Raw genomic sequence first — 23186 nt, forward strand, 5'->3', positions numbered from 1 at the left:
TTAACTTTTTTTGTCAACATGGAAATATACTAGGGAACAGACTTATTGTGACATCTATGTCATTTATATTAAATGATTTTATTTTTGTTTTAACATGGAACACTTGCCTGCAAAATATACATACATACATACATACATACATACATACATACATGGGTTTTACAGTTGTGCCTATTTGCTTTGTGCTGGGCAAGGTTGCCCCAATAGTTTCTTGAAACTTGGCTTGTGTTTTTTATATCTCCACTTTAAATGGCTGGGCACTTTTGATAACTTGGTGTTTTTTCACATTTCCAGTGTTTTTGTTTCAGATGGTTAATTACTGTAGATTTGTAAGCTATTACTGTTTGCAACCACGAGAAACCCTCATATAATATATTGGCGTACTTTACAAAAATGAAACAAAGACTAGAAATTTGCAAGAAAAACAATGGCCGTCATACAGCGTATTATGAATCTGTCAACTCTGCCTCTATATATAAATCATTCTGATTTTGTTGACCTTCATCCCTGGTGCATCAAGATCAAAATGAAGAACATTACCCTCACTCACTCACAGTAGACTTACTGCAGTTGTAGTTATGCTGTTATTTTATTCATTTTTAATTAAACCCAATTTTGTGTGTGTGTGGCACTTGCTGATATCAAAATGGAACAGTACTATTTTTAAAATATGTTTTGTGCAGACACATTTTCTTGATGATAAATCTAGAATAATTAGACCTTTAGACATGTGTGGCAAAGTGGTGAGTGAATACAGGTGAGTGCAGTGCAGAGCGAATATAAAACAGACAGACCATGATTTCCAGGTGCAAGGGTGTTTATAGATTTAATTAACAATGTCCAGAGCCTTATGGCAAACACCTGTAAATAATAATGTTTGAGTGATACAGCGGCATGTATCACTCGGTATTTGTAATTCCCCGGGTTTGACCCGTAAACCAAAAAGTCCAGTTTTACACACCAACACTAAACACAAAACACAAACACAGTTCTTAGTGATAGTGAATACATACAAGTGGTGTAATACAGTTCTCTGAAATGCAGGGGTGAAAGTGATGTCCGGGTTTATGCTGGCTTTCACTACAGCTCCGGATCGTGCAACTGGTAGTCTATTAAAAACAGACGACAGTTAACAAAACACTAACAAACACAAGACAAAACTCACGGTTCACGAAACAGCACAGGCTCCTTATAGGTTTTCAACATTAACCATTCACCAAGGAACAGATCACGTCAGCTATGACCCCTATTTATACTCGCTCATGACCCCTAGGTTAACGAGCGCATCCAATCCTCAGATGCCACACCATTTTACGGTCTGGGTCATTGAGTTTGGATACCGTAGCTGCACCCCTTCCCTAAATGACCAACTTCCACCTACCCTACGGAATAAATTGTGGTGCCATTTAGTTAAGGGTACTCTGTTCCTGTTACACAGTGCCCTCACAGGTCGAGAGGGAGATCTAACACCAAGCACCATTTGATCTCTGTCACAACATGTTATGGGTTTAACACTAAAAGCCCTGCATGGAATTAAACTGGTGTCATGTCAAAACAATTATCAGTCTCTGATAAGATAAAGGTTGAAATATGTGTTTTTGTAAATGTTTTATAATGATCATGATTAATTTTATAGTCATGTATATTTTCTATAAATTAAGTAATTCGTAGTAGGCTTGTCATTTTGTGTTTATTAAAAAATAAATGAATAAACGTGACAGGAAAATTCAAAAATGAATTCTCTTTTAGCTGTAGGTCAAGTGAGATTAAAGTAAAATAGCCAAGGTTTAAAATGCACCTGTCCCAAAATTAATTTGCAATTCTTGACTAAAAATTTACAATTTGTACAAGTTATAAATGTGTCTGCACATCAATCAATTCATCTGTGTTCTTAAATTAAAACCTTCCAATTAACTTGTTTACCTTCTACTAAAGCTTTCATAATAAATCATCCTGCACCAAATATATAAATGACACAGAGATTGGAGTTATATATTTCATACCTTTTAAAAAATACCACCTAACAAAATGATTTGGATATAAATAAATTAAATGACATGTGTTTATAGATCTCAGATCCTGATTATACCAACCACTTGGTTCTAAATGCTCTGAAGTACCTGAATTCAAAATATGAATATTATAGTTTTTGGTTAAATACTTCTGTCATTCTTCTTAGTTAACAGATATGTCATAATATTGTATTTCTTGCATGCTAAACATCTCATAATATGTGTGTTCTGTATAATTCTCTCTTTCTGAGTTAGTATGAATGGCCAACAATGATCTAAGTAGAAACAACAGTAGAGAATCATACAGGTCCAGATAATTGGAAATATTCGTAAAATGTAGATGTAAGTGCCTCCAGGTTATTTAGGTTTTTTAAAAATCAGTATTTCAATGAATATATGATTCTTGATGTTTATAAATCCCAGAAATAGTGCTCCACCTGTACACTGCTGTGTTGATTCAATTGCAATATCATTTTCCTCACTGTTAACCTTTGCTGAAGAGTTGAATTTAGGCCCTGTCCCACCATTCTTATCTCTTTGTCTCTGTTAAGTCATTGTTGTAGAGTTGCTTCAAGCTTCAGTGACTTTATTTGGTTCAAACGATTACTTCTAGATGACAAATACATTTTATAAAGGTTTGGAGTGCATTTGTCTTTGTTGAAATGGTAGGCAATGTGGCAGTGGGCCATTGTTTTAAAAAGACTGTTTAAAATGCAGCTTGTTCCCTTGATTTGTCATCTTGTTTTCCTATAAGTCCTGTTCAGGTAATTTAAATTGTTAAAAAAAAAAAAAAAAAAAAGGAGAAAAGCGCAATTAAGGCCTGCAATTTATGATATCATCCGTAAAATACACAGTGGTAGTATTATATGTAGTACTATTATAGAAACTTGTAGCATGTTTTTGACAAAACATTTTGAGAAGTCTTTCTCCTGTGCGGTTCTTGTTTTTTCTATTCTTTATTGATGGGTGTTCCATCTTTTTTTTAAAGAAAAATCATCTTACAATCATCTGCAGCTACTTTGATTCCTTGTTGCCTTTTGATGTATTTCTGAATCTATCACTGCACGACTTCTTAGATTTCCCTTTTACTGATAGTTTTGCGCTTCACTTTTCCTTTTTGGTCTGGAGAGCATCGTACGATTTGTTTCTCTGAATAATTTGTATTATCCTGAAAAAAAGGTCAAGCTCACTGAATATTTCATGTTTACAGAAATATATTTTGAAAGAAGGAGGCTTCACCAGTAATTGTTATGTAAAGTTGAATAGATTTGACAGAATAATGACCTCTAACCACTTGTGGCCAGGACCTGGCTTATAAATTAGAAAAAGGACTGTCTTCTTTGATTTTAGGAATAGTTTTGCTCTGATAAAGCTCTGTTTTGAATTGGAGGCTCTGACAATAACTGTCAGTATACCTACAGAACCACCTGAAGAGATCCGTGCTGGTTGAGCTGATTGTGTAACAAGCCTTGTTTAATACAGTGGAGGAGGAAACAGCAGCTTCGATGCATGTCAGCCAGAGATGAAAGGGCTAATGCAAAGGTGCTCAAGATATTATATAGTTATTTAACTAAAATTACAACAGGCCTTTTGCTCATGAGAAGTTAGCCATGTTTGCAGTTAGATTTTCAGACATGTCGGTTGCATCACAATTAAATAAAGATTTAAAATAAGTAAAACACAAAAATCCTGGTTTGATTTCAAAGGAATATATTTGCAGTGTACAGAGAAATACAGATGCGTCCCTGTTCATTAGCAATAAATTCACTGTTTGCTTTTTGTGTTTCTGCAGAATCTGTTTTGTTTCCATGACTACAAGACATCAAGCGATCTCTTATTTGCCCTATGCTTTGTGTATTTTGAATAGTACATTAAGGAAACAGAAATAAAAATGAATGTTTGATTTTAGCATGATGACAACTAATTGTTTTTTTTTGTTGTTATATATATTTTTCTAACAAATAGTAAATACCATTTAATAATGTTATGTATAAAAAAATAAAAAAAAATAAATCTAATGTTAGCATTCATTTTAGTAAATGTTTTTAAAATCATGAATTGAAATGATTACTCAAAAGCATTTTAGTATATCCACATTAATATAGGCCTACAATGTAAAGCAGTTTTTACTGAAATCCACCAATGTACAGTATGTAATGTATTTCCCCAGGAACAACATATATCTTCCTCGTCCCTACCCCATAATATATTCTCACATGCAGGTTATGCTAGTTTAAAAGGAGATGACTAATTGGCCAGCAGTCATCAACTTATTAATAAGGAAAGAAATATCTTGGTGAGCAGGTGCTTGAAGCTCTGCGGTTAATCCTCATTAACTCTTACCAGAGTGTAAGGGACTAATTATTCATAGCTCTGCATCGGGTATAGCAGACTTTGGGCTACATTTTCAAAGCTTTCCCTCCAGCTGCTTGTTAAAACTATTTCTTTCAAAAACGCCTATTACAATTCTAACATTTAATAAATAAACAAATGAACAATTAGAATTCATTTAATTAAATGTCTGTGTTGTTTATTTCTGGTTTAGTAACTTTATTGTGTCTGTTTATTCCTTTCTGACAAATTGTGCTACTGACGGTTTGGAGTGTAGTGAATTAGGTATACAATTTATTTAAAAAAGTCTCCAGTCGCCCATCCATTATGAGTTCCGCATCATGTAGAACCCGAATTCCTTTGACAATAATTGACCGTCACACAACGTATCAGAAATTTAAAACAAGATTGTATTTAAGAATAAAAAGGGTGCCTTACTAACCTAATATTACAGAAAGGAAAGGCGATTGGGTAGAGATATGCGTGAATAGTATACAGTTCATCGTTTTCTTAGTCAAAGGATTACAACGACCACAACATTATTAACATACATGGCCAACATCCTAATATTAATTATGGTTGATCACACAAAGTGCTACTTTGCATTAGTGTTTTCAATACTCGTTTCTCGTTGCAACCAATCATGTTTCATATCAAAATGCCCGAGAATTAATTCAACTTCCCATTCAGAACGGAATCCAACATTTCAATAACTAATTTATCAAATTAGTTTTACCGTGTTAATTTAGTTTAGACGTGATCTACCAAACTGACAACATTCTATCAACCTCAATTGATTCTATTTTCAAATTAACTCAGGAATGTTCAAATTCTCTGCATTTATTAGGCAACTCCTTTGAATTACACATTTCAACAAACAAAATACATTACTTGCATACTCCAAAACAGGAAGTTATATTCTATTCCTAGAACAATTTAACCACTAACTTGACAGCATTTGTTAGTTAATTTATTGAGTCATAAAATGTTTAATATTTGATTTGTTGAATACTTATTGATTTTCAATAAAGGAGTAAATCTCCTTAGCAGCTTCTCCCATCTCTCTGGGTCTGACGTTCCACGGAAGGAAAAGAAGACGGTACTTTGCTTGTTGTAGGCATTGTATTGCGTCGGCTTGCAGGAAGTTAATAGTTCTTTTCAAAGGGAGGCAGCTGTTGATTTCTAATAGTCTTGCAACATTATCTTCGACTTGTCCGAAGATTTCCAACTGGAATGGGTTCCATTGATCAGACATACTCACAGTTGAAAGAATGCGTTGCACTTGAGAAATTATGTAGTTTTTAACAATGCTCTTGTTGCAGTTCTTTGGTAAGGCTAAAGGACCTTCCCAGACGCACAGTTGCTGGTTAGTTGCTTCAGATCATCTTGTCGTTGATTTCAAGCAGCAAAATAAAACAAAGACAAGCTTTCAGATCTTTGTGTCCTGTTTCCTGGTTCAGTCTCTCGTGGGCCCTCTTCAGAGCCGATTTCAGCATCCTCAGGACATGATTTTTAGCAATTTTCGTATCTGATTGTATTCCCACTTCACAACAGATTTCAGACACTTTCAGAACCACATTTCCAGAACCACTTTTTGACCCACTTCTCTCTTTTTCTGACCATTTTCTGCACTCTTTCAGAACAGCCCATTTCTTCAGTCAGCTTCCGTTTCTTGACCACTTTCAGCACCTAACCCGTTTTGATTGGATCATTGAATTCATGGGTGGTGTTTAACGTCACGCAACGTGCTTAAACACTGGTTAATTTGTCTCTGGCCACTCCTTGGCCTTGCCCACAGCTCACGATTGACAATTCGCTCAAAGTTTCTTTGTCTTGTCAAGCGTGATTGACGCTCTCTCTCCCCCCCCCCCCCCTCCGCGTTCTCGAGGGGGGAGGAGAACTGGTTCTTGTCAATGCCCAGAACTGCCTGTTTGCAGAGGTCTCAGTTCGTGATTACGCAAATGAATTTTTACAACAGCTTCAAAAAGCTGCATTTGTCTACTTTTGACCAAGAGATCGAGGGGAAGAGAAAAAATATTAACTTGCAACTTTCTCAAACCTGTTTAAACAGTGTATATTACATCCAGCAATAACCTGATTTGACTGCACTGCCCGCTACAGGAATATATCATTTTTAGAATCTAGCCCTTAGTTTCACTGAAGGTTGTATAATTGAGTGTTATGGATGATCATTGTAGGGAGTGGCAACATGGAAATATACATAGTTTTTTCTATTTTGTTACAAAAACGTGACAACATTATACAGTATGTTATAAAGACATACATGGGGATATACACAATCATATATATATGTATTTGGTCAGATTTTTTTGTGAGTTGTAGTAGTATATAGAGGGAGTCTGAGAGAAAAAAAATGACACTGAAGTTTGGCGCTTCTTTCATTTGTTTGGTGTGCAAGGTAATCAACATGCAATTTTCAGGTGTGAAAAAGCTATTGCCCCCCTAGTTAACTCAACCCAATTAAAGGGATAGTTAGGGTCAGCTGAGTACTTTGGTTAACAACCAGGCCTGATTTGGGCCAGCCCTGCCCAGTATAAATCTGACTAACTTTGGCCCTTAAAGTGAAGTTGTCAGCACACAGGTTCTAGAGGCACATCATGCCACAAACAAAAGAAATTCCTGGAGACCTCCAGAAAAAAGTTGATGCCTATCAGTCTGGAAAGGGTTACAAAGCCATTTCTAAGACTCTGGGGCTCCACTGAACCACAGTCAGAGCCATATTGTCCAAATGGAGAAAGTTTGGGACAGTAGTGAATCTTCCCAGGAGTGGCCATCCTGCCAAAATCACTCCCAAGAGCAAGGCGTAAAAATCGTCCAGGAAGTCACAAAGAACCCTAGAACAACATCCAGGGATCTGCAGGCCTCTCTCGCCTCAGCTAAGGTCAGTGTTCATGACTCCACCATCAGGAAGACACTGGGCAAAAATGGGATTCATGGCAGAGTAGCAAGGCGGAAACCATTGCTCACTAAGAACATGAATGCTCATCTCAAGTTTGCCAGAAAGCACCTGGATGATCCCCAGGAGTTCTGGAACAATGTTCTATGGACAGATGAGTCAAAAGTGGAACTTTTTGGCCGACATGGGCCCTGTTATGTCCGGTGAAAGCCAAACACTGCATTCCACAGTAAGAACCTCATACCAACGGTCAGGCATGGTGGTGGTAGTGTCATGGTTTGGGGATGCTTTGCTGCATCAGGACCTGGACGCCTTGCCATCATTGAAAGAACCATGAATTCTGCTCTGAATCAGAGAATATATATATATATATAATAATATACACACACTTTTTTTTTTTTATCTGAAACCTGGAATAGAAACCTTATCCATTTCTGATTAAACCCACTTTTCCCTGAAGAAGGGTTTTCAGTGTTATCTGTTATGAATCTGACATTTTGGACATTAGCCAACAAGTACTGCTGGTTGGTGTTTACACAGCTTGCATCTTGTGTGTTTAAGGTAATGATCTTGTGAATAACTGTTTATCATATTTTTGTGCCCTAGGAATTTATTTATTCAGTGTGCTGGGAGTCGTGAAAATGTATGCCTTGAGTGATTGCCTAAGTATATTTGGAAGACAGAAATGCCTTTGTTGGATTAGAAAATAGAGGTTTCAAATTAGTCCCAGCTTCATATTGAGCGGTGATCAGGTATTTTCTTTACTGTCGTGAAAAATTTAAAATGTACCTATTTAGCTTACAGGTTGTGAAAATAACATCAGTTATCTCATTTAGTTATGTATTAAGAGCTAGAAACACCCTGGCAGGGAGTACTCTGTGTTGTGTGTATCAATTGTACTACATAATATTTATTTCCAGATTTGTAAAAAAAATCATTACAGTTCACCTCACAATCTGTAATCTATTACATCAAGGTGCCCTTTAGGATACTTGGGCAATAGATACATCTACCCTCACTGACTCATATCTCCAAAACTGTTTTAAGTAGTCCTGACTTCATATTTGCAGTGTTATAAACCATGCATGCTTAAATGTGCCACTCACCTTGACCTCTGACCCAATATGGATTCTATGTTGAGGTCATGTTTAGATACAGGTTTTGTCTAGTAAAAGAAAACATTACACTGATAACTATGGCTCTAATAACTATTTTTTTGTGATTTATAACCCAAATCCTGGTATTCCTATTGTATATTCACAATCCCACAGGATTATAGGTTGCCCTTTTTATACGGTGTCTAGATAACTTTCTGAATAGTTTTTCTACATTTTGTTAATCTAATTCTGTAGTTCTTTGCTTTGTAGTATGTATTGGCTGATTTGTTTATAACGCTAATCACCCTACAAAAAAAAGTCACTCTTGATTAATTATTTCATTCAAAACTAGACAAAATAGAAGTCGAAAGAATGTACTAGCTGTTTGATTCCTATAGTATGTACATTAATGTTATCTGCTCTTGTCAAGACCCCAAATCGGTTAAACTGCTCTTCACATTAAACTTTCATGTCTTTTAAAATAACTCTTCTGATGTCAACCATTATAGTTATTGGTACGCTCAAGACAGATAATGTGAAAGGGAGATTATTAGAATAAAAATAACATCTGACAGGGCTTCTCAAATTAAAGAGATACAATCCTTTCTTGTCAGAGTGGAAGAATAATTGAATAGTTTATTCTTCAAAGCACTGCTGACCTTACTAAAACCAAAACAAAAGTTTATCTTTTAGGATCTTAAAAGCATATCAAGACACGTGTCCCTGATGTGGTACTGTATTCATCTGAATCTTTGTACATTAAATAAGATGGTGTTTTTATTTTACCCTTTTTTATAGAGGATGGTGGTATAGTTTTATTGATGGTTGCTACAGGCTATAATTGTACCATGTTCAGTTTACTATCTATGTGTGTGTATTTTATAATGAATATACATGTGTTTTGTTTTTTTTTAAGTTGTAGAGTAACTGTTTTAATGTCTAAATAAAATAATTAATAGATTACCTAGAAATTATAAATATATGATACAAATGCCAGATTGGAATTTGGACACAAATCATACATCATACTGTAACAGCCAGGCAGTTGTCCTTGATGGCTGCTTCTACTAGTCTATATAGTAAAGATGGTGTACAGTGCAGGAATGTTAGAATTGAAAGCTCTGGGAATGTTTGCTGCATTCCACACGCCAAATTCTGTAGTCCATTGCTTTTTAAAATGTATTGGCTGATGGTGTATTTGAAGGATAATTACTATTATCTAATGAACAATTTTAATAGGCTGTGTGATTCATTCCACACACCAACTTTTTAGGTACCTGTATTACTGTATGCAACATCAACCTCATTATGGCTTGCACAATAGGCGAGCTTCTAATTTCAGACCATGATCCAAATACCCTAATAATCTTTTCAGCCTTCTAATTTAGAAACCATTGAAGTGGAAACTTCAGTACTTCTGCTCAATGACCCTACTTCTGTATGAATCTTAAACATTAGGAACTACAGTTTACTGTATGCATGACCCCAAACCCTGCAGTAAAAAAATGAAGGTCAGAATATAAGGATCTAAATAAGCATCTTCAATTGAGTTACTTATTTTAATTAGTAATTTCAGGTGTGTGGATCAGTTTTCATCCACCGACTACAAATGGCTTAACACAGTGTTGGAATTTAAAATATACATTTTTTTAAAAAAATTTGTTCGTTTGAGAACTTGAGACATACACAATATGATTATGTTTTTACTATAATTAATTATGTCTTCAGTGATTAAAAAGGACTCTGTGCCTACTGATTATTGTACGTAGAGCTAATGGATTATTATTATTCGTTTATTTAGCAGACGCCTTTATCCAAGGCGACTTACAGAGACTAGGGTGTGTGAACTATACATGCAGAGTCACTTACAACTACGTCTCACCCGAAAGACGGAGCACAAGGAGGTTAAGTGACTTACTCAGGGTCACACAATGAGTCGGTGGCTGAGGTGGGATTCGAACCGGGGACCTTCTGGTTACAAGCCCTTTTCTTTAACCACTGGACCACACAGCCTCGTAATGGATGACCGCAACCCGCAACCACTGCCCTAAAACTTGCAGAAGACAATAAAAGATGTGAATGTAAGAATACATTTAGATTGTCCAATATTTTACCCGTTTTCACCCAATTTTACCGGTTTTCAGAGGTCAAGATCAACTCACAACCTCTATTGCTTCTTTCGGCCAGTCAAACGTATGCAGCAGATGTTGCCAAGCTACTGGAACTTGGAGATGAGGCCCAGTCGAGCTAGTTTCTGCTTCAATTCCTTAACCCAAAGGAGCGCAAAGGCTAATTTTAACTTTTCTTCTGGGGAGCCCCCAGCGAGGATTGAAAGCTTGCCGCAACCAGGATTCAAACCAGTAAGCTCCCAATCACATGACTTAACCTGCACTCCACACAGCAGTGCTTTTTCTAGATGAGACGCTGGGAATACATTTAGGATTAAAAACATGGTCAGTGATTCTTACTTCACATAGCAGCATTTTTTAAAAGAGGCATTCATGATCTTTTTAAAACCATGTTAGTGACATCAGATTGGCCCTTGAAATGACGAGAAAGTCTGTCCTGGCCATATTAAAATAAAGATTACTGGTCCTTTTACTATTGGACTTTCTAGTGTTCTATGTAACTAGGGTTATCTGTGATTTATTGAATTGGATATGTCAAGTCACTAATTGTTGTTGGCTTCTGCCTATTTGCTTGGATGTTACTTTATTGACTTCTAGCCATGCTTGATGCAAAGGGATTAGTTTGACTTGAATGATGCATTTGTTCAGGATAATGTTTGTTACCATATTGATCTATTCAAGTAAAGAATGTCAAGTCTGCTTTCCTGTGTCTAAAGTTGTAGCATAGAAGACTTTGCAGGTTAAAATAAATTTATAAACTCAAGTATGGGTTTGGTATTTATTATTATTATTATTATTATTATTATTATTATTATTATTATTATTATTATTATTATTATTTATTTTTGATTAATTTATTTATGTATTTATTTTGGTAGGTAGAAGAGAGAAACTGCAATTCTAGCAATTAGTTTTCATCTACAGGTGCCATGTTATAAAATAGGACAGGTAACTGATGTTTGTATGTTTTTATGTTTCTTAGAAAAAGATGTATTAGCTTAGAGGTCAACATCAATTAAGTATAAACCCACTTCATGCAAAAGTAGAAGTATGACATTAATAAGACACACTTAACGTGCCAAACTGCATTTTATATTATACAGAGGTGTATGGTCTTGCTATACAAGTTGTTCAAATGTATTTCATAATCAAAACTAACATTCCTACAGTATCAATATATTCTTTATTATTTTGCCAGAAACCAGCCACCACTATTTCAACTGCTAATCTCCTAAACAATTTACTTCGATCAAAGTGAAGGTTCCCATTAGATTTGACCTGTGACCTAAAATGATTCGAGATCAAGTTCTATCATTGGTGTGGTACCAATTGATACAGCCTGCCCAATTTTTGGTTGGGCAAAAGTTTTGCTTGGTTTCTCAAATGATGCTGCACATTCAGTGTAGGGAGTTTATGCATATGATCTAACTTCAGAGAACCAGGGTTATGATAATAACCTAACATTCCATACTTTGATTGGTACAAAAATAGAAACAAAACAATCTCCTAAAACATACATTCAGTAATATACTAAACCATCCATGCATACATTTTCTTTCACATTTGTATACCAAAAGACTGAGATGAGTTTAGGATTCTAAAATAACATGCTTTTAGAGGGTGAAAAACATATTGCTTCTACTCTAAACAGTCTCAAGGGGCAAAATGCAATTGGGCAAGACTGGTGTGCTTCATATAGTGATGCAGAAAAAAGGACATTGTAGTGAGTAGGTTACATCTGCACTGTTTTTTTCTTAATTGTGTATGTAGAAAATAAATCCATCATGGATAACTCTTTACATTTAGAAGTAATTGCTATTGCTATGGCTAATTGTAACTGGAAACTATGCAAGTTCTTACATTTTTGATTAAGGGTTGTTGTATGAAGGTGAAACAGGTCAGTAGTGTATGCAATAATTAGTTTAGGCAGACCACTGTTGAGAACCATCTGTGAATCACATTTAGATTCTCTGTAATTCAGGTGAGCAGCTGGAGCGCTGCAGATGGTGGGGGAGCCTGCGCATCATCCCCATTTGTTCTGTATCAGTCTGGTAGCTAAAGGTTGGCTCTACAGCAGGTTAACCCTTCATATACTTTTTTTTACAAACTGCTTGTCAAGCTGATTTAGGGTTCAGTGAAATAAAACACTTTGCTTGTACATTTGAATGCAAATTCTTGGCTTGTATATACAGTGTGTGTATAGTGTGTGTGTGTGTGTGTGTGTGTATATATGTATGTGTGTGTAATGTATGTATGTATGTATGTATGTATGTATGTATTTATTTTCTGTCATTACCAACAAGTCAATACAGGGAAAAAGTAAAGAGCTATCTGAAGATCTTGGACAGAAAATTAATTATTGTCATAAAGCTGGAGAAGGATACAAGAAGATTGCCAAGCGTTTGAGTATCCCAATTTCAACCTATTGTTTCTATTATCAAGAAGTAAAAGACTCATAGTACTGTCACAATGCTCCCTCGGTCTGGAAGAAAAGAAGGTTCTTTCACCAAGAACAAGTAAAAGAATTGTGAGGAGGGTTAATAACAATCTGAGACTGATTGCCAAAGATTTTCAAAGTGAATTGGCTGCAAGTGGGATTGGGGTTTCCATTTTAACCATCGGTCAAGTATTGCATTGTGAAGGTCTCAATGGTCGCAGGCCAAGGAAAAAGCCAGTTAGGAAAACGTCACAAGGACAATCACTTAAAGTTTGCAAAACGGCATTTGAATGATGGATATGAGTTCTGGTCAAAGGTTTTGTGGAGTGATGAAACAAAAACACAGTGTAACAAATTTTTTATTTTATTTTGGTTCCTGGGTAGTAAGTGTTATTTCTTAATTGCTTATGCCTCAAAAGTATAGAAAATGGCTATTATTCCCCACAAACTTTGCTTTTGTGACCAGGACAGTGAAATTTTGAAATTTACCTATTTTCCAGAACATTCCAGATAGATTCAGTGCTGAGTAAACTTGGAGTAACTTCTAGAACTTTCTAGAACTTTCCAGTAATATAAATAGTAGTATAAATACAGGGGCCTTAAGCCCACCAGTTCAGTTTAGTTCCAGCTGGCTAAGTGGATACATATCTGCATTCCTGATGGGTCTCCAAGGCGGTTTTACCAAGTTTCCCTGCTATCTTTGCCTTTGGGACAGCAGGGACACCAAGGCGCACTACCACAGTCGGGACTGGCCACAGCGGACCGAGTTCTCTGTGGGGAGGAACAACGTCAAGTGGGAGCCACTGGTGGACCCCCGGAAGGTGCTGATGCCACCACTGCACATCAAATTGGGCCTTATGAAACAATTTGTCAGAGCTCTAGATAAGGAGTCGGCAGCCTTCAAGTACCTTCAAGACTTCTTCCCTAAGCTGTCTGAGGGAAAGGTCAAAGCCGGTGTCTTCGTCGGACCACAGATAAAGAAGATCCTGGAGTGCAATGAATTCCCCAAGAAGCTCACTAGTAAGGAGAAAGCGGCTTGGAACAGCTTTGTCGCAGTGGTTCGGGGCTTCCTGGGCAATCACAAGGCCGAAAACTATGTGGAGCTGGTTGAGATTCTGGTGAAGAACTACAGCACAATGGGCTGTAGGATGTCCCTCAAAGTCCATATCCTTGATGCTCATCTTGATAAATTCAAGGAGAACATGGGAGCGTACTCGGAGGAGCAAGGCGAGCGCTTCCACCAGGATATACTGGACTTTGAACGTCGCTACCAAGGACAGTATAACGAGAACATGATGGGAGACTACATTTGGGGGCTGATTCGTGAAAGTGATTTACAGTATAATCGTAAATCTCGAAAAACTACTAGCTTCTAAATCTTTTGTAGTCATTTTTGTATTACTTTAGTATAAATGCATGTTAATTTGGATTCATATGTTGTTTTTTTCTGAGTTTATGTGAACGAAAAGACACAAATTCGCCCGTTTTCTCATTGGAAATAGGTAAATTTCAAAATATCACTGTCTGGTCACAAAAGCAAAGTTTGTGGGGAATAATAGCCATTTTCTATACTTTTGAGGCATAAGCAATTAGGAAATAACACTTACTACCCAGGAACAAAAATTGTGTTACATAGTGAAATCGATCTATTTGGTTACTCTGATGGTCGTTACATTTGGAGAAAGTCTGGTGAGGTGTACAAAGAAAGTCAAGCATGAAGGTGGTAATATCCTTCTATGGGGCTGTTTTTCCTCTAATGGCACAGGAAATTTAGTTCCAATACATGGTAAAATGGATTCCATAGCATACCAAAAGATATTGGCCAATCATCTGAAACCCTCCGCTAAAAAACTGGGTTTAAAGTGCAACTGGACGTTCCAACACAACAGCGATCCAAAGCACACATCAAAATCTACTTCAGAATGGTTAAAGAATAAAATATGTAAAAAGACGGATAAATGAATCCTGTTTTAAATACCATTATACACAGCTGTAACAATTACTATATTCACACAATTGTTTTGAGATTCAGCTTTTATTAGGGAGCTCCCCTAAATCCTTTGTTTAGAAAGATACAGGGTATTGATGCTTGTGACATAGTAGCTGTCTGCTGTGTTGGTGCGTGCATTCGCTGCTTAGTGACAGGCAGGAGATGTAGTTGGAGGTTAAAGTTGATACGCTCCGCAAGCGAGCAGGATTTATTTACATATCGACACGCTGAACCGCTCACGTGACACTACCAGCAATGGTTGAGCACGGAGCACATACAACACAATGTACGAAAACTTTGGTAGGATCTACAATCTCTGAACTAATCTTCTCTGTTCAATAATAAACTAACATTGCTAAAGAGATTGCATATGATGGAAAAACAGTTAGGGCGATTACTGCATTACTTCGAAGTTCTAAAAACAATTCTCAATAGCGGTCTCTATAATAAGCAATATCGGTCAAAATTCAGCAATTTCTACACTGCTTACCCTAGCATGTTTATGTCCCGCCTGCGCTCACTTATGATTGGCCTGCCGATAAAAAAAATAAATAAATAAAGATATATGTTGTATATATGTATGTTGTATGTATTTATTTGAGCATCCCTGTAACATTGATGTTTCAGTAAAAGCACCGAAGCTACAGTACTGTACTATACTTTTAATTCCTCAGGATAAATGTGCCAGTGACCTTTATGTTGATCTCCTACCTATATATGGCTTCCTTATTGCTGGCCACCAAAAGCATTACAGCATATACTGTATATGTTAGGATCCTAAGTCAAACTATGTCACCATACCAATCCGAGCAACCCCTTCGACGGGGTTTATTGCCAATTTCAGGAAGCCAAAATCTGTTTGTGTTCTGGATGACGACTCGAAGTCATATCCAGAATTCAGCTTCCTTAATTTCTCTCTCTATTCATAACTAAGGAAATTACATAATTGTGTGTGTGCATACTTTAACACATGCTTGGGTAAAAAACATTTTTATCAGTTTTCTATTCTAAATAACCGATTTGTCATACTTTTCTCTCTTGATGTTGTGTTATTACTAAATTATTTTTGTTTATAATGCTGTCATTTTTTGTTCATTTTTTATTTATTTTCTTGTCTTGTTTTTAAGGCTTGATTTTTATTAATTTGTTTGTTATATCGTTTGTTTTGCTCTTCAACATATTTCATTTCCTAGGTCTAAAAAGTGATTGCATTCCCTTGTCCTCTCTGACTACTTCATCATTATTTTCCTTCGTTTATTTTTTTTTTTATTTATTTTTTTATTTTTTTAAGTCTGAACACTTACGACTTCCTGCCACCTTAGTATTCCCTTCTGCTCTATTCCCTTCGCACAGAAGCCTTGCATCAAGCAAAGATTGCATACCAAGTTTGTGCAATAGTGTGCCTGCACACGCAATATATTCTGCTTCTCTAAAATATGGTCTTTAATTGTAATGTTATTTTGTTGCTACTTATTAAATACTAGCTATACTAAATGTAAAAATACCAACAGTAGATTAGTAACGCAACCCAAGAATGTATTAATTCCAGTACCTGTTATACTGATTTTGTATTTTTTTTCCCTTACAACTCCATTCTAGCACAAACGCCTAAATATTTTAGAAATTATATCAAGATATATTTTGGTGCACATTAAACAAGAGGGGGAGTAAACATCGGAAAACTGTTTGGAGTATTTTTTATTTTTTTTTGACTGAAACCTCTATTTACAGTGCTAAATGTTTATGCTGTTTAATGGATGGATGATCAGCTCCAGCCGCATAATGCAGTTCAGTAACCTAAAACCTCTGCTTTAAGTTTCGAATGCTTAACTCTCGCAGCAATTATCAAATCTGATTTGCGTGATCCTGTTTTTAAAATGATTAAGTGCTCTGACATTTCACCATTTTATTATAAAATGTATACATTCTTCCAATTGAAATCTGTATTGTATGCTATAATTACACTTTTGCTTAGCTGTAAGTCATATAATTGCAAATGAACAGAACTCTCTTAGCATACCATAATTAATTTCCTGCAGCACCATTTTAGTGTTGTGCCATACTAGCCTTCTGTTCCATGTTGCTAGTTTTATAGTTTATTTCATTTTGTTTGTAAATTAACATATATTTACAACTTCAGCACATATGATTAGGTCGTAGAGGTAGTTTACTTTCTGTATAATATTCTGTAGATAGTGGCATGTCTCACAAGCTGCGTGTGGTGGTAGTTCGTGGGTTGTTGCTTGTTGTGCACTGTACAAACTATTTTAGGGGCCAAGCTATTTTCACCTGTGTTTTACTGTTAGATTTGTGGCTAAGTCTTTTAACTATAAAGGTTACAGGTACATGTCATACATGAAATTTAATGTGCACACACTAGGCTTTCATATAAAAAAAAGTGAAATAGTCTGAAACTCACCCGTTCAATACAGATAACAAAAACCACAACAAAAAAAAAACATTAGTTATTGTTTGTAAAAAAGTATTTTAGCATGGCCAGTTCAAATCTGACATGTGGAACATGGAAAAAAATTGAACAAATTGGATAATAAATAAAGGAATTGAGGCCATATATACAAAAGGGACCAAAAGCAACCAAAAACAAAATGTGCAAAAGAAAAAAAAACTAATTCTTCTTATTTGTCCCATGCATCCTGATCATGTGGCACAAGATGGGGCTGTTCACTGTGGCTTGAATGGCCAGCAAGGTGGCAACCATGGCAACAAAACCCTAACAGCTCCTGTCTTGTGCATCTTATCCACAAACACTATATATATATATATATAATATATATAATATATATATATATATATTTTTTTTATTATATAATATATATATCAGAAAATAGGTCCTTGTGCCTTCGATGTTGCCATTTCTCTTGTTTTGTAAAGATTTTGTGTGAAAAGGCTTGTTTACTGCACCGAGTAGGTATGTTTTCAGTGCAGCAACAGCATTCAAAAACACTCGCATTCAAGCTATCTCCTAATATGGTCATATACCGGAAATACACAAGTAGGACCTCATTTTAAAGGTCCGAGTCTCCTCTTTCCAATGCAAGCAGGGCTGTCTCTCACAGTGCCTGAGTAAAAAGAGTTAAAGGGCCAGGTCGCCGGCAGGATATTTAGCATTGGGCGGACACTATAAGGTTAAAGATGAATGTCACTGGTTGATTCAGAAATGTTAGTTTATACTCAAAGCACTTTTCCAAATGTGTTGATTTTCTACAGTACCCATGTTCATCCTGTGGGAAGTGGCAGAGCTGTAGGACAATAAACAGTATTTTGTAGTAATAGCAATACCATACCAATTACATTTATATAATGTCCTTTTATATACGTACCCAAGAGCATTTCACAAAGGCATTACTAAAATCCACCCCCTTTGCTTCTTAGGATAGCTCCTTGCATGTATGCACATGCAAGAACAACTTTGTTGTATCCCACTTAGTTACAATTCTTATGATATTTGGTTATTCATATTATTTTTATTTCAGCTTGATGAACAAAAATGGAATTCAATTTCACCTACCTGTGTTACTGTAAATGCAAGTACCTATTAGCCAGTTTCCACTTACGTTGCTTGGCTTTTTCACTAAAAGATCATCCACTTTATTTTTTTAATTATCTTTTTTTATTACTGAACTAGGCACTAATCTATACATGTGTGTTTAATCAACTAATACCATTTTCTCTGACATGTTACAGATCAGTGCACAATCACAAGGACATATCTCTTTCTTCATAAGTTTTGGTTCTTCAGCACCATCTATTACTTTGGCAACTGGGCTTTCATTGCGGTAAGTGCATTTTTTTGTTTACTTACAGCATGTTTAATGTGCTGTCCAGAAAACTGTTCTTTACTACAGCAGATGCCAACATCATCATATGGGGGCTCAGGTTATAAAAACATAGACTCACACAGATTACTAAAAACAAACTGAAAATATATACATAGATTGTAGAACTTTAAATAGGCATACATATAGGAAGACTGAGATTTAATGATTGATTGAATTGATTTCTTAGTTAATTTAATGTTGTAGTTACGTAAACAGAGAATTGGAGGCAACCAACCATACTGTATGTATGTCACACCTTTTTTGAGTTTTACATAAACCTAAAGAACCACTAACTGGTTGAATCAGAATGGTTAGTATCATAATCTGGAGGTACTAATATATTGAGTTTATTATCTCTAAGTTTGCATTAACTTGTTTTTTTTGTTCAAGTCTTTTTGAAAGAGATAAGACAGTTTTGCAAACCAATATTTATATAATTTCTCTTCTCTTGTGTGTTACAGTTTTTCCTTATTGGATTAGTTGTGTCTTGCTGCAAAGGAAAGAAATCTGTAATTGAAGGAGAAGTGGAAGAAGATGACTCTGATATGAGTGATGATGAATTTTTGCAGGTGTAGAACCTTTTGACCGAAAACTTAGGAGACCTTCTGGTACTTCCAAGTTTCATTTCCACATTGAAAATAAAGGGAGGGTTGCAGGATTTAATTGAATTGCTGAAAAATTGTGTGTGGTGTGTTACAGATTTAAATGTGATCTTTGTTTAGATGTTTTTTGTTTGTTTTTCCTTTTTACTATGCTTTTCTTCACCATCTAAATTATAGTATTGTTGAATCAAGAGTATGTATACTTTTGTTGTTGACAAATGTTATACTACATTTCTGCCAGCATTATATCCTCGCTGATCTGCTGATTTACAAATAAGACTATTAACTTGAATTGATTAGAATATGACCGGTATAGTAATATAGTTGCAACTTGAAATGTAAGAAGTTTCTATTAAATGTTTAGGTTACAATGAACTAATTTACATTAATAATATAATGTGTTGTATAAAATGTAATGCACTGCTAATTACCAGTCTAAAATGTATGCTTTGCATTTAGTTTAGATGAAACAGAGGATGCAAGATATGTTTCAGATTGTGAGCATGAATATCATGGTATTATAAATGAACTGCAGATGTTTTGCATTCTGTGGTAAAGAAAACTGTAGTTTGTTTGCAACAGTTGTCTTTTTGCACTTCTAATAGTTACACATAAATTATATACAATACAGTGTTATGTAACTCCAGTTGTGTCTTTGTGTGCATGAAACAGTATGAATATCAAACTTTTTAGATCCATGCAAACCAACTTAAAAAAAAATCTTTAAATATCTCTTTAGTGTAACTTTTACATGAAGCTTTATGAAGAGTCCATTAACTGAATATCATTGCAATAGGACATCATGTGTTAGTTTACATGTATTTACAGTCAAGTTATGTAGTCTTAGTGAGGATGAACGGTAGTGTCCTGACCAATAATTAAAAGAATCCTGTTAATCCCTTTCAAATAAGATATTCTCACAAAAAACTCTGTTAATTGACTAAAGCTAAGGTTTCCAATTTTAGAAAAGCAAACTATGAAACTGTTTTTTAAAAATGTAGTACTAGAGGCACAAAACAATTACATCCCAAAAGCAGACAAATCAAAATCTAAAACAAAATGGCCAAAATGGTTTAATAGATCAATTTAAAAAAATATTCAACGAAAAAAGAGCGTTTAAAAGGGACCAAAAACAAAGTACACAGAAAGAGTACTTGGAACTGCAAATGCAAGTCAAAAAGGAAGTTAGAAACGCCAAGAGAGAAATGGAAATGAACATTGCCAATAGGGCTAAAACTAATTCCAAAAATGTTTTCCAATATTATAACAGCAAGAGAACATTCAAAGAGGCGGTTAAATGTCTAAGGGATACAAATGGCAAAATCATAGACGAAGAAAAAAAAATAGCAAATATATTAAATGATTACTTTTCACAAGTTTTTACAAAGGAGGATACGGACAACATGCCCCACATGTCAACCTGTTCCTATCCAGTTTTAAATAACTTTAGCATAACAGAGGCAGAAGTGTTAAAGGGACTAGGAGCTCTTAAAATAAACAAACACATTCCCTGGACCGGATGAGAACCTCCCAATACTCAAAGAAATGAAAGAAGTTATTTACAAACCGCTAACCAAGATCATGCAACAGTCTCTTGACACGGGTTTTGCCAATAGACTGGAGAATTGCAAACGTAATACCGAGCCACAAAAAGGGAGACAAAACCGAACCAGGTAACTACAGACAAATAAGCCTGACTTCTATTGTATGTAAACTTATGGAAACTATAAGAAGATCCAAAGTGGAAAACTACCTATATGGTAACAGTATCCTGGGAGACAGTCAGCATGGTTTTAGGAAAGGGAGATCGTGTCTAACTAACCTGCTTGATTTTTTTGAGGATGCAACATCAGCAATGGATAATTGCAAAGCATATGACATAGTTTATTTAGATTTCCATAAAGCTTTTGACAAAACATAAAAGATTAATTCTCAAACTGAACGCAGTAGGGATTCAAGGAAATGCATGAACGTGGATTAGGGAGTGGTTAACATGTAGAAAACAGAAAGTACTGATTAGAGGAGAAACCTCAAAATGGAGCAAGGTAACCAGTGGTGTACCACAGGTATCAGTATTAGGTCCTCTGCTATTCCTAATATACATTAATGTTTTAGATTCTGGTATAGTAAGCAAACTTGTTAAATTTTGCAGACGAGACAAAAATAGGAGGAGTGGCAAACTGTTGCAGCAGCAAAGGTCATTCAAAATGATCTAGACAGCATTCAGAACTGAGCAGACATGGCAAATTACATTTAATAGAGAAAAGTGTAAGGTACTGCACGCAGTCAATAAAAATGTGCATTATAAATATCATATGGAAGATACTGAAATTGAAGAAGGAATCTATGAAAAAGACCAAGGAGTTTATGTTGACTCAGAAATGTCTTCATCTAGACAATGTGGGGAAGCTATAAAAAAAGACCAACAAGATGCTTGGATATATTGTGAAGTATTGAATTTAAATCAATGGAAGTAATGTTAAAACTTTGCAATGCATTAGTAAGACCTCATCTAGAATATTGTGTTCTGTTCTGGTCACCTTGTTACAAAAAGGATATTGCTGCTCTAGAAAGAGTGCAAAGAAGAGCAACCAGAATTATCCTGGGTTTAAAAGGCATGTTGTATGCAGACAGACTAAAATAATTGAATCTGTTCAGTCTTGAACAAAGAAGACTACGCTGTGATCTGATTCAAGCATTCCAAATTCTAAAATGTCTTGACAATGCCAACCCAGGGGACTTTTTCGACCTGAAAAAAGAAACAAGGACCAGGGGTCACAAATGGAGATTAGATATAGGGGCATTCAGAACAGAAAATAGGAGGCACTTTTACACAGAGAATTGTGGGGGTCTGGAACCAACTCCCCAGTAATGTTGTTGAAGCCGACACCCTGGGATCCTTCAAGAAGCTGCTTGATGAGATTCTGGGATCAATAAGCTACTAACAACCAAACGAGCAATATGGGCCGAATGGCCTCCTCTCTTTTGTAACTGTTCTTATGTTCTTAATTAAAATTGTTTCTCTCTTTAGAGGAAGTGTGCAATAATTTTCAAGTGTGCCTTTTACATCATTGCAAATAGAAAGGTTAAAAGAATGTGACTGACGAAATGCTACAATAATGGGGTTATCATGGCTTGCAAATTTAGGTTACACCTGAAAATACACTTGATTGGCAAAAATATGTATTTACTGTAACATTTCCTTTTGAAATATCACCAGATTTTACTTGGCTATTAGGCATTAAAAGTTTTAACTTATAAACTCTAAAGAAGTGGTTAATAATATGTTTAATAATATGCTAGACGTATAACCAGTCACGTGACAAATGTCACCACACGCATATTTTTTTTATTCATTCATTTTAGTAATTTATTATCAGTAGTCAGTCACGTATCCGACTGCTCTAGTGCCACAGTAAGGGTGGATATTATAAAAAGGAAGGGGTGTGGCAATTGCCTCCAAGTAGCTTTTCTATTTGGTGCAACAGAAAGATTGACACTGTCGATCTGGTGCTTCATTGGTGCACTGTGTGTGTGCCTGTAGTAGGCGTGGTATGGTATCAATTCCATGGCGGGGTAATAACGTTAATGAAAAGCGTTTTTTCTGAGTTTATTCTATATTTAAAATGGTATCTCTAAACAAAGGAAGCCACGTTTGGAAGTATTTTGAGGAACCAGAGGCAAAAACTGTGGTATGCAAATAATTATGCCAAACAAAATTGACGTACCACAAAAACACAAGTTCAATGCTTCACCATTTGAAATGAAAACATTCAGAATTACTGTGGATGGAGCTACTGATGGCACTAAAATGCAAACATCCATAACATTA

At 35.6% G+C, this 23186-nt stretch overlaps 1 protein-coding gene across 1 annotated transcript in view; it reads left to right on the top strand.

Moving 5' to 3' along the window:
• lmbrd1 (LMBR1 domain containing 1) overlaps window positions 1-19987 on the top strand; it is a 91149-nt gene extending 71162 nt beyond the window's left edge. Inside the window, exons 15-16 of the mRNA XM_034019177.3 lie at window positions 18619-18710; window positions 19214-19987. Of these exons, the coding sequence (XP_033875068.3) occupies window positions 18619-18710; window positions 19214-19327 (206 nt within the window). The 3' untranslated portion in view covers window positions 19328-19987. The remainder of the gene's footprint in view (window positions 1-18618; window positions 18711-19213) is intronic.
• Window positions 19988-23186: the final 3199 nt, after the last annotated feature.

Source organism: Acipenser ruthenus, chromosome 6, assembly GCF_902713425.1.
Source record: "Acipenser ruthenus chromosome 6, fAciRut3.2 maternal haplotype, whole genome shotgun sequence".
Lineage (NCBI taxonomy): Eukaryota > Metazoa > Chordata > Actinopteri > Acipenseriformes > Acipenseridae > Acipenser > Acipenser ruthenus.